Source organism: Symphalangus syndactylus, chromosome 5 (assembly GCF_028878055.3).
Source record: "Symphalangus syndactylus isolate Jambi chromosome 5, NHGRI_mSymSyn1-v2.1_pri, whole genome shotgun sequence".
Classification (NCBI taxonomy): Eukaryota; Metazoa; Chordata; class Mammalia; order Primates; family Hylobatidae; genus Symphalangus; species Symphalangus syndactylus.
In genome coordinates, this window is record NC_072427.2 from 17255754 (window position 1) to 17268614 (window position 12861).

General features: G+C 48.6%; 1 protein-coding gene across 6 annotated transcripts in view; it reads left to right on the forward strand.

Moving 5' to 3' along the window:
- The window catches only part of RLBP1 (retinaldehyde binding protein 1), a 34109-nt gene extending 26062 nt beyond the window's left edge, over window positions 1-8047 (forward strand). For 4 of the 6 annotated variants that reach the window (XM_055277275.2, XM_055277273.2, XM_055277274.2 and 1 more), the window contains 5 exons: window positions 609-813; window positions 2703-2881; window positions 6016-6174; window positions 7110-7220; window positions 7473-8008. In XM_055277275.2, coding sequence (XP_055133250.1) covers window positions 609-813; window positions 2703-2881; window positions 6016-6174; window positions 7110-7220; window positions 7473-7631 — 813 coding nt within the window. In that variant the 3' untranslated portion in view covers window positions 7632-8008. Of the gene's footprint in view, window positions 1-608; window positions 814-2702; window positions 2882-6015; window positions 6175-7109; window positions 7221-7472 lie in introns of all 6 variants that reach the window. The other 2 variants (XM_063638591.1, XM_063638592.1) reach the window with 2 other exon arrangements.
- The last annotated feature ends 4814 nt before the right edge of the window (window positions 8048-12861 follow it).

Below are 12861 nucleotides of genomic sequence, written 5' to 3' on the forward strand. Positions count from 1 at the left end.
GCTATCTGAGGCACATGGCGGAGATCTCCTGACCCAGCAGAAGGGAGGAATGTGAGGCTCTGGGCAGGAGGCAGGCTGCCATCTGCCAGAGAGCCGTGTTTTTGAAAAAATCAGAATCAAGCCTGGGAGGCAGCAGAGTGAAATGATGAAAAGAGGAGTCCCAGCTCCATTCCTTTCTCTCTGGGTGACCTCGAGCAAGAATATCTTCACCTTTATGAGCCTCAGTCTGCTCATCTGAGAGATGGGGATAAGAACACCAACCATGATGGTCTGTGGCAAAGATTAAAAAACACAGTGCATTTAAAGGACTTAGCAGGTTGCTAGGCAAAGGCTCAGTGAGTGTAGGCAGTCATTTTTAGAAACATTTAGATTGTTGGCCATATTCTGCAAATATCGAGGATGAACAGTTTGACTGAATTCTCTCCACACACAACAATCTCAGGTGTTGCCAGTGCAGATGCTGCCCCTGGGGCAGAAAAGCAAAGCTGCGGCTGCAGACCCCTGGGCCGCCTTGGCTGGTCTAGCTCTGGCAGGAGACTCATCACCTGTGTGTCCTGCCCCTCACCCGCACCTAAGTCTAACTTCATGCACACCCCACCCTGTTCCAGGCCAAGGATGAGCTGAACGAGAGAGAGGAGACCCGGGAGGAGGCAGTGCGAGAGCTGCAGGAGATGGTGCAGGCGCAGGCGGCCTCGGGGGAGGAGCTGGCCGTGGCCGTGGCGGAGAGGGTGCAAGAGAAGGACAGCGGCTTCTTCCTGCGCTTCATCCGCGCACGGAAGTTCAACGTGGGCCGTGCCTATGAGCTGCTCAGAGGTGAGGCCCCTGGGGGAGGGACGGCCCTGGGAAGACGGGAGGCCATGAAGATGGTATCCGCTCTCATCCCGGCACTGAACAGGCCTGCTTCCATACCGTGGGCAAGTCAGTTTCTCTGAGCCTCCATATCCTTATCTGTAAAATGGGTCAGCTCTGATAATGAACGAATGAATGAATGAATGAAGTGTGTCAGGAGCAGATTCCTAGAGGTCTGAGTCCTCTCAACTCTCTCCCAGTCTTGGGATTCAATGAGCAAAACTTGGGTACCCCATTTGGGTGACGAGGGGAGGAGTTTCCCCTCCAGACCCCCACCATGAGAACCTAAGCTTTGGCTCTGGAATGCTGCAGGAAGGTGGATAGTGCCTTGCTCAGGGCAGTTACCTAAGCCTCATGTGCAGTGGAACTGAAGATAGTGTCAGACCTGGGAATGAACCCCGGGGACAGAACTGCTCTGGCACTGCTAGCTGGATGAAGACAGGATGCCTCAAGAAATCATCGGCCGGTTGCGGTGGCTCACGCCTGTAATCCCAGCACTTTGGGAGGCCGAGGTGGGCAGATCATCTGAGGTTGGGAGTTTGAGACCAGCCTGACCAACATGGAGAAACCCCATCTCTACTAAAAATACAAAACTAGCCGGGCATGGTGGCGCATGCCTGTAATCTCAGCTACTAGGGAGGCTGAAGCAGGAGAATCGCTTGAACCCAGGAAGCAGAGGTTGCAGTGAGCTGAGATTGTGCCATTGCACTCCAGCCTGGGCAACAAGAGCAAAACTCTATCTCAAAACAAACAAACAAACAAACAAAAAAGGGGGGGTGGTTCCCTCAAGAAATCAAATCTTGGGCACTGGTGGACAGAAATGGGGTCTGAGTGGGCCCTCTGCAGGCTAATAATTTTCCTTTTCTTACTTCTTCCTTCCCCAAATGGTAATTCAGGGCCATGCTGTGCCAAGAACTGTTTTAGGCCAAGGGATGCAGTGGAGACAAAACAGACAAGAGTTCCCTGCCCTGGTGGAACTCATATTCTAATGGTGGAAACAATACATCCAATAAATAAAGTAAAATTATATAGGGTTAAATAATGGTAAGGAATAAGGAAAGAAATTAAGGAGGTGGATATAAAGTCTTGAGGGGCTGAAGTTTTAGAGAAAGTGGCCAGGGAAGTCCCAGTGTAAAGAGAATTTTGAAGAAAAACCCAAAGGAAATGAGATATGTGTGAGGAAGAGCAGCCAGGGCAGAGGGAACAGCAAAGACAAAGGCCAGGGGGTGGGAGGTGCCCAGAGTGTTCCAGAGCAGTGAGCAAGTTGATGTGGCAGTCTCTTGGCAGATGTGCCCAGCTCCTCTAGGGGCTCAAGTTTGATGGTGCAGGCCACAGAGGTAGGGAACTGTTCAGGATGCATAAGGATGGCGTTTGTGGACTGTAGAGGTGCTGCTGGAATCAGGAAGGGCTCTGTGTCCTGCTTGGGGTTTGGATTTTACTTGGGAGCTTCTCCCCAGCCTTGTGCACACCTCACCACTCAGCTTATCCTGTGCCCAGCTGAAAAAATCTGTGCCTTGTCCCCATGGGGAAGAAAATAACAAGTAATGATTATCCTCATATTTAGGACTACGCCTCATGTTTGCCCAAGCTTATGATGATGTTTACATCTTGAATCTCATTGGATTGCCCCAACAATTTGGTGAGATAGGCCACTATCTAGACTATCTAGAATAGATAGGCCAATATCGAGATCCCACTTTTTGGAGAGGAAAGATGGGACTCAGATAGGTTAAGTAGCCAGCTCGGTCGCACATAGGACCTGGCAGGAGGCCAGGTCTCTGTGTCCCACTAGGTGGGATGGAGTAGGGATGGGATGGCTCCATGAGGGGGTTCCTCTGCTCTCCTTCCTCCAGGCTATGTGAATTTCCGGCTGCAGTACCCTGAGCTCTTTGACAGCCTGTCCCCAGAGGCTGTCCGCTGCACCATTGAAGCTGGCTACCCTGGTGTCCTCTCTAGTCGGGACAAGTATGGCCGAGTGGTCATGCTCTTCAACATTGAGAACTGGCAAAGTCAAGAAATCACCTTCGATGAGGTTAGTGGGGGCTTGCCTGGCTCCCACCCTGTGGGCTGGGTTCCCTCCCTCAACCCTGGCCTCTACTGGGCCCTCATTCCTGGTTCTCCAGGAGGCAAGGTCTGTAGAGGGGGAAAGGTGGGCAGCCACCTGCCACCTAGCCCTTTCCAGGCAGGGAGAGAATTCCTAGGATGTTCCAGGGCAGCTGAAAAACCCAGTAGCTTTGCAGGTGGGGCTTGATGGTCAATAATACATGGCTCTTCCTGGGTATCCCTGCCAAGTGCCAAGTGGGGGTAACAGCTGTGTGCCATGAGCTGGGGGCTGCCCTGCCAAATGCTAAAAGCTGAGAGCAACAGAGAGAACAGGGATTAGTGGACTACATGCTGGAAGAGATTCTGGAAAGCACAGGTTCCAATCTATTTAGGAGCCCGAGTTCTTTGTGCTTATATGTACGCAATTTTGCTTATCTGAGCCATTAAGGGGGCTGCCCCAAGTGGGGGAATTAGGGTTTGTCTTGGGAGAACTTTGGCATGTGCCACTGAGCCTGAAAAAGATGCCTTTAATAAAAAAAAAAAAAACTGCTACAAACTTATTTTATTTTTTGATTTTTGAGATGGAGTCTCGCTCTGGTCACCCAGGCTGGAGTGCAGTGGCATGATCTTAGCTCATTGCAACCTCTGCCTCCTGGGTTCAAGCAATTCTCATGCCTCAGCCTTCCAAGAAGCTGGGATTACAGGCGCACGCCACCATGCCCAGCTAATGTTTGTATTTTTAGTAGACACCGGGTTTCACCATGTTGGCCAGGCTGTTCTCAAACTCCTGAGCTCAAGTGATCTGCCCACCTTGGCCTCCCAAAGTGCTGGGATTACAGGCATGAGACACTGCACCTGGCCCAAACTAATTTTAGATAATGCTATCTAGTAGTGCCAACACAATTTATTAAAAAGTCCATCTTTTTTCAGTGACTTGAAATGCCATCTTTATCATATTTTATATTTTCATATGTACTTGGTCTATTTCTGGACCTTCTATTCTGTTCCATTGGTCTCTTTACCTATTCATACTCCAATATCATACTGTTTTGATGGTAGAGATTTTGTGGCATGTTTAATCTGTTAGGGCTAGTTTTGTCCTTAGCGATCTGCTTTTTGGGGGGCTTTTCTAGCTACTTTTGCATGTTTATTTTCCCCTATGATCTTTAGAATTAATTTGTCTAGCTATAGGAGAAATATTAGGAGTATGTTTTGGTGATAATATTAAACATAAATAACAAGCTTGGGGAGAACTGGCTTCTTTCGGAATGTCACATTCATGGCCAGTTGTCCTATCCACAAACGTGAGATGCCTTCTGTTTTATTCAAGCCTACTTTCGAGTTTTCAGGAGTGTTTTAAAGATTTCTTCATAAGCTATGGTTGTGCTACTGCACTTCAGCTAGGAGGACAGAGAGAGACTCTGTTTCTGAAAAATAAAAATTTTTTAAAAATTTTTTCCTCACAATGTCGTGCACATTTCTCATTAAATTTGTCTTAGGTATTAATTTTGTTGTCAGTGCTAAAAACGGGGCTCTTTCTTCCATTGTATCTTCTAGTTGGTTATTGTTCGTATAAATGAAGGTTATTGTTTTTGTTTTTTAATTGTATATCCCCCTATTTTACTGAACTCTTTTAAAATTTATGTTAGTTTTATAATGGATTCTCTGGGGTTTTCTAAGTATACTATAATACTATCTGTAAGTAGAGGAGAGAGTTTTACTTCTCCCTTTCCACTTCTTATGCCCCTGATTTTTTTTTTTTAACAAATTGATTGCATTGGTTAGTACTTTCAATATAGAATTAAATGGTGGCAGAGATGGTGAAATCCTTATCTAATTCCTGATCTTAGTAAGGATGCCTCTAGTGTTTTCCCATTAAATAAGACACTGGCTGTAGGACTGAAACGCACACCTGCCTATCTGTGTGTATTAAGGAAGAGACTTAAATATATATTTTTTCTTATTACATAGTGATATCTACTCATTTTAGAAAATATGAAAAATTAGCTGGGCGCAGTGGCTCATGCCTGTAATCCCAGCACTTTGGGAGGCCGAGGTGGGTGGATTGCCTGAAGTCAGGAGTTCGAGACCAGCCTGGCCAACATGGTGAAACCCTGTCTCTACTAAAGATACAAAAATTAGCCAGGCATGGTGGCAGGCACCTGTAATCCCAGCTACTTGGGAGACTGAGGCAGGGGAACTGCTTGAACCCGTGAGGCAGAGGTTGCAGTGAGCCAAGATCGCACCACTGCACTCCAGCCTGGCTGACAGAGCGAGACTCCATCTCAAAAAAAAAAAAAAATTACAAACAAATTTAAAATCATTTGCAATTCTACTACTCAGAGAGCTCTACTATTGACATCCTTCCAATCTTTTTATACATGTATGCATGCACACACACACACACACACACACACACACATTTTTCTTTTTTTTTTTTGAGACACAGTTTTGCCTTGTCGCCTAGGCTGGAGTGCAGTGGCATGATCTCGGCTCACTGCAACCTCTGCCTCCCAAGTTCAAGTGATTCTCCTGCCTTAGCCTCCCGAAGTAGCTGGGATTACAGGTGCCTGCCACCATGCTCAGCTGATTTTTTTGTATTTTTAGTTGAGACGGGGTTTCACCATGTTGGACAGGCTGGTCTTGAATTCTTGACCTCAGATGATCCACCGGGCTCGGCCTCCCAAAGTGCTGCGATTACAGGTGTGAGCCACTGCACCCAGCCCACACATTTTTCTTACAATAATGGGATTATATTCTACAATAATATATCATGCACATTTTCCTGTATTATTAGTCTTCTGTATTGTTTTTAATTGTTCCAGAGTATTCCATGGCATAAGTGTACCATAATTTCACCAGTTCCCATTGTTGGATGTTTAGGTTGTCTCCAAGGTTCCCACTATTGTAAGAATACTGGGATAAACCTTCTGGCCTCTAACCATGGATGTGACATTCGAGCTTGTTTTCTTGGTGTACATTCACAGAAGTGGAATGTCTGAGATCAAAGCCTGCAGCAAATTATCCCAATGAAGAATGTACCAATTAGCTCTCCCCTCAGGACCTGAAGCCTTAATTATTGTTGTGGGTTAGATCTTACAGCCTGTTCTCTCTGTGCCCAAGATCTTGCAGGCATATTGCTTCATCCTGGAGAAGCTGCTGGAGAATGAGGAAACTCAAATTAATGGCTTCTGCATCATTGAGAACTTCAAGGGCTTTACCATGCAGCAGGCTGCTAGTCTCCGGACTTCAGATCTCAGGAAGATGGTGGACATGCTCCAGGTGAGGCTTAGAGTTCTGTCCCACGGCAGCCTCCCACAGCTGGGGAGGCTGAGAGGCTGGGCCTCCTTTCATGGTGCTTGCAGGGACCTGAGAAGTTGGATCACCTCATGCCATAAAGAGCAGTGACAGCCACAATCCCAACCATAAGCACTTGCATGGTGATTGACAGTTTGCCAAGTATTCCCTTTCATTCTTCCATCCACTCCTTGAAAGCATTCTCTCCCTCCTTCCCTGCTTCATTTTTCAAACCTGGAAATGAAGGCTCAGAGATTTAAGTGACATCTCAAGGTCACACAGCAATAAAGCGGCAGAGGCCAGACTTGAACCTGCATCTTCTGACCTGGAATCCCGTGTTGTCTGTCCACATATGTCGCGCTGCCTCTCTTTGAATGTGGATTCACCCCAAGAAAGGGATTATCACTAACCCTCTGATAACTCACTCCTATATGTGCTGACATGTCAGGAGTCCTTTCTTAGAGCCATCTTGGATCTGCTCTGTGTATTTGGGAAAGGAGGGGTGGGAGGTGGAGGTTGTGGGAGGGGCTGATGGACAATGAGGGATGATAATATTGTTCCTGTGGTTTGTAATAGTTTGCAGTCCCTTCGGCAGGCAAGTGGGTTTGAAAAAACTCACCAAAAAGCCAAGCAAGGCTACTTTCATTTCTTTACCTAATTCCCGGTTTTATCTGCATCAGCAGGGAGAGGGTTGGGTCTTATGAATCTTGGGGCTTCCTCCCTGCAGTCTGGGCCACAGTGAAGCCAGGGATCCCTAGTTGCTGGCCTGGAAATAGGAGCTTCAGTGGGCCCTTCTGCAGGGCAGCCCTGTGATGCTGGACAAATCTGTTCTATTCCACGAGGAGAGGCAGCAGGGAATGAGTGGGAGCCTCTGAGGTCACTGGGGCCATGGGGAATGGGGTGTCTCTCTGTCACTGCAGGATTCCTTCCCAGCCCGGTTCAAAGCCATCCACTTCATCCACCAGCCATGGTACTTCACCACGACCTACAATGTGGTCAAGCCCTTCTTGAAGAGCAAGCTGCTTGAGAGGGTGAGTACATGGGACGCCCAGACAGTGAGACAAGAGGGCCGGGGGTGGGGCCTCACCTGAGCCCTCCTCACACTCTACCATGGTCCTGAGCTATGTGGATCCCACTGACACCCAACATGGAGACCTGCGGAGAGGGGTGTCGCCAGGCAAAGACTGCACATGATGGGGCTTTGTCCTCCTGCCCCTTTCCTCCCTCAACCCTCATCCTCAGGGCACCTCCTCCTCAGCTCTCTCTCCCTTGCTTCCCTGCAGGTCTTTGTCCATGGGGATGACCTCTCTGGTTTCTACCAGGAGATTGATGAGAACATCCTGCCCTCTGACTTCGGGGGCACGCTGCCCAAGTATGATGGCAAGGCTGTTGCTGAGCAGCTCTTTGGCCCCCGGGCCCAAGCTGAGAACACAGCCTTCTGAAAACATCTCCTGCCAGCTGAACTGTAGTTAGAATCCCTGGGCCTCTCCTCAACTGTCCTGGATCCAAGGCTAGGAAAGGGCTGCTTGAGATGACTGTGGTCCCCCCTTAGACTCCCTAAGCCCGAGTGAGCTCAGGTGTCACCCTGTTCTCAAGTTGGGGGATGGGGAATAAAGGAGGGGGAATTCCCTTGAACAAGAAGAACTGGGGATAGTTATATTTCCACCTGCCCTTGAAGCTTTAAGACAGTGATTTTTGTGTGAGGTTGTATTTCAAAGACTCGAATTCATTTTCTCAATCATTTCCTTTGTAACAGAGTTTTACGACTTAGAGTCTGTGAAAACAGGCAAGGAGCCTGGATTAAAATATCCCCCTACTCTCCCCAGAAATGCAATAAAAGAAGATAAAAGAGAGAGGACATATGTTCAAATGATTTGGCAAACACAGCAGTCCTGGTGGCCTCTAGGCAGTCTAGGGGTTTTCCACACAGAATTCCAGGGTGGAAGAGGCCTGGAAGTGGCTTCACTCAGGGGTGGCCTCCTCCCCTTGGTGAGGTGCAGTCTGGCATGTGTGGGGTGGTCAGGAACTTGGACCTCTTTCCAGGGTGGCAGTCATGTTCCCTCCGTCTGTCTGGGAGAAGGAGTCTCTCCACCAAAAGCTGTCTCCTCCAGTCCCCTTGCCTGGATGGACAGTTCTACTTAGATTTATAAGTGGCATCTTCTCTGAGCACTCACTCAGTCCTCAAGTGATAGAGTTAAAGCTCTTTTTTTGTTTCACTCTCAGGCATTTTACAGTGATGAACTTACACTTTCCAAATCTGCATTTTTTTTTTTTTTTTTTTGAGACAGGGTCTCACCTGTCACCCAGGCTGGAGTGCAGTGGTGCAATCATAGTTCACTGCAACCTCAAACTCCTGGGCTCAATCAAGCCTCCTGCCTCAGCCTACTGAGTAGCTGGGACTACAGGCGCATGCCACTGCACCCAACTAATTTTTTTACATATTTTTTGTAGAGATAAGAGTCTGGCTCTATTGCCCAGGCTGGTCTCCAACTCCTGGCTTCAAGCCATCCTTCCACCTCAGCCTCTCAAAGTGCTGGGATTATAGTTGTGAGCCACCATGCCTGGCCCAAATCTGCATGTTTTGACAAATACAAATCTTTCCTTCTATGGAGCTGGCTTTCCTCAAATGCTTGGTGATTTTCGGGTGTGTGCTCATTTCCGTAGGTGAGAATCCCTGTTAGATGCCCTGTTTGCTGAGCATGCTATTCCCTCTTGGGGAAGTGCTGGCTTCTTCTGGGCATGGGTCTCCTAAGCATTGACAGATACTTTTTCCAGGATGCTACGCTCATTTTCCCACATGGAAGCAGACACTGGCTGGCTAGTGGCAGTAGGTGAGGCCTTGTTGTTCCCACCAAGGCATCCCAGTCAATCAACCCAAGACTTGTCTGCTCTTGCCTGTAGGGTCACCCCCATTCTTTGTGGGTATCAAGCACCCTTAGTGCTGCACCTACCTTTTGGGGCAGGATATTCCAACCGTTTTCTGGACTTTGGATTCAATTCAGTCCTATCTGCTTTCACACCTTTGGGAATTTCTCTGATCCACTGAGAGTTCTCTTTCTTGCTTTTCAGTGAGGCTGTGTACAGGTTCCTGTATATGTCAATGTATATATATGTGTGTGTGTGTGGGTATATATATATACATATATATAGGCACTTATTTCTTACATACTTTCTTTCACTCCTAGGGTTTGTAGTGTATGCTCATTACCCAAGAAACTTCCTTCTTTATAACATTCACAGTCAACAAGCCATGGTCACAAAATCCATGAAAACAAAAATGGTATTTACATAGGAATCCTAGGCTGGAGGAGGAATCACAGCAAATTATTATGGGCAGAAGGGTAGGAGATCAACCAGTGAGGATTTTGTCCCAAAAGTTGAGGCTTCATTTTTGCAAATCAAATCTCACGTGGAACCTTGGTATTTAAACCTAAAAAGGGCAGGCATGTGGCTCATGCTTATAATCTCAGCAGTTTGGGAGGCCAAGGCAGGAGGATTGCTTGAACTTGGGAGTTTGAGACCAACCTGGGCAACATGGTGAAACCCACCTCTACAAAAAATACACAAATTTGTTGGGCATGGTGGTGCATGCCTGTAGTCCCCACTACTCAGGAGGCTGAGGTGGGAGGATCACCTGAGCCCAGGAGGTCGAGGCTGCAGTTAGCCATGGTTGTGCCACTGCACCCTAGCCTGGACAACAGAGGGAAACCCTGTATCAACAAAACACACCACCAACCTAAAAAGAGTGAAGCTGCTCTGGTAGAAGGAGCCTCACCCTGAGAGATTACTTAGGAACATCTGGAGCTAAGAAGGTATTTCAAGTACGAGAACTGTCAATGGTGCTTTGGGGTCATGTGAGAGAGGAATAGAGACTAGCGTTTGCCAAGGTGGAGGGCACTGGTGACCTGCGTGGAGGTGTTGATGGAAGGGGGTGGTGATGAGGCTGAGTTAAATTAAAGGAATGGGTATTTTTGGCCAGGCGCGGTGGCTCATGCCTGTAATCCCAGCACTTTGGGAGGCTGAGGTGGGCAGATCACTTGAGGTCAGGATTTGAGACCAGCTTGGCCAACATGGTGAAACCCCATCTCTACTAAAAAATACAAAAATTAGCCAGGTGTGGTGGCAGGGACCTGTAATCCCAGCTACTTGGGAGGCTGAGGCAGGAGAATCACTTGAACCCAGGAGGCGGAGGCTACAGTGAGCCGAGATCGCACGATTGCACTCCAGCCTGGGCAACAGAGCAAAACTCTGTCCCAAAACAAACAAACAAACAATAAAAACAACAACAAAAAAATTAGCCGAGCTTGGTGGTGGGGACCTGTAATCCCAGCTACTCGGGAGGCCGAGGCAGAAGAATTGCTTGCATCCGAGAGGTGGAGGTTGCAGTGAGCCGAGATCGTGCCACTGCACTTCAGCTTGGGTGACAGAGTGAGACTCCGTCTCAAAAAATAAAGAAAGAAAGAGAGAGAGAGAGAGAAAGAAAGGAAGGAAGGAAGGAAGAAGGAAGGAAGGAAGGAAGGAAGGAAGGAAGGAAGGAAGGGTATATTTTACGTTTTCATGATATACTTCTAATTGTTCCTTAAGACCTGGGTCCTAAATCTGAGGGAACCCCTGGTTGATCCCTGTCCACTGACTCCCATCTTCCCCCGAGCCCCGAGCTGCCAGGTGCCCTCCTGGACACAGCCCAGGCCCACTCTGAATTTGTGGCAGCTCTAAATATATAAATGAAATCAGGCACATGCTGAGCAGAAGACTCTTGGGGCAGCCCTAGCTCCTAAGCAAACCCGAATGGGATGCTGGGGTCGTCCCTAAGGTCAGCAGGGCTGGGGCCCTAGCTCAGGGACCCCGTCTGATAAGAAAACCAAGTGGCTTTCTGAGGAAGAAGCCATAGGGTTGGGATCCCGTGAGCCGGCTCTGACTGTGTGCTCGCGCCGCCCCCTGCTGGTCGTGCCCTGACACTGCCTCTCCAGGGACAAGCTGGGCAGGAGGGTTAGCTGGGTGGGCTGGGCCAGACCTTGCCTGAGAAGGTGGTGCCGCTTTTGGGAAAACGTGTCTGAAGACTACCAATGTTAAAATCTGACGTGCTCAGCTTCACAAAATCCCAGCTGTCTATGTGTGTGATTCCTACAAATGGCCCCCACATTATTGGAGAGAGAGAATAAAGTACTCTTTTGAAGGCCACCAGCTATGGGAAGGGGGATAACAAAACATGAATTTTATGACAACCATTTGGTGCCCATAATAACCTCCTTTCTGGGGACATCTGTTTGTTTGTTTGTTTGTGTTTTGAGACAGAGTTTCGCTCTTGTTGCCCAGGCTGGAGTGCAATGGTGAGATCTCAGCTTACCGCAATCTGCGCCTCCCGGGTTCAAGCGATTTTTCTGCCTCCGCCTCCCGAGTAGCTGGCATTACAGACATGCGCCACCACGCCCAGCTAATTTTGTATTTTTGGTAGAGACAGGGTTTCTCCGTGTTGGTCAGGCTGGTCTTGAACTCCTGACCTTAGGTGATCCTCCGGCCTTGGCCTCCCAAAGTGCTGGGATTACAGGCATGAGCCATCACACCCGACACTTTCTGGGGACATCTGGGATAAGGCAGGGATTCAGCCTCATCAAAGTAATTTGAGTTGGAAGGTTGCAGCGATGCATTTCTGCCATGCTAATGTAGACGTTGGGAGAATGGAGACAGCAGAGTCTGGAGGCAATTCATCAAGCTGTGGGTAGAGGTCTCAGGAAGGAAATGGGCGCCAGCTTCAGAAAGCCTCTCAATGAGATTGGCCACTGCCTCGGGTTTACCCAGGGGAAAGTGGAGGAGGTTAGTGCTGCCTGGGGGCCTGGCAAAGCCTTACTAGAAGAGGTATACCTTTCTCTTAACTCAAGCTAGCAGGAAAAGAGGTGAAGTGGACTACTGCTGATCCCACTTTTTTTTTTTTTTTTGAGACGGAGTCTCACTCTGTCACCCAGGCTGGAGTGCAGTGGTGTGATCTCGGCTCACTGCAACCTCTGCCACCCAGCTTCAAGCAATTCTCCTGCCTCAGCCTCCCGAGTAGCTCGGATTACAGGTGCATGCCACCACACTCGGCCAATTTTTGTATTTTTAGTAGAGACGGGGTTTCACTATGTTGGCCAGGCTGGTCTTGAACTCCTGACCTTAGGTGATCTTCCCACCTTGGCCTCCCAAAGTGCTGGAATTACAGGCATGAGCCACCACACCTGGCCTCTGATCCCACTTTTGGTTGGGGGCTTGGCTCTGGAGTTGAGGAAGCTCAGAAGTGTCAAATCTGGAAGCTTGTGGGATCTCCTGGAGCCTCACTACTCAAAGGGTGGTCCAAGGAGGGCTGGACCTTGGAGCGCCCCATGGGAGCCACATCTCAGACATGCTGCATCAGAATCTGCATTTTTAACAAGACCCCCAGGGGACTACACATTAAACAACCAATCAGGCCAGGCACAGTGGCTCACACCTGTAATCCCAAAACTTTGGGAGGCTGAGGCGGGAGGAGTGCTTGAGGCCAGGAGTTCAATACCAGCCTGGGCAACACAGCAAGACTCTGTTTCTACAAAAAAAAAAAAAATCAGCCAAATGTAGTGTACTTTTAGCTACTAAAGAGGCTGAGGCAGGAGGATCTCGAGTCTGGGAGTTCGAGGCTGCCTGAGCCATGATCACACTACT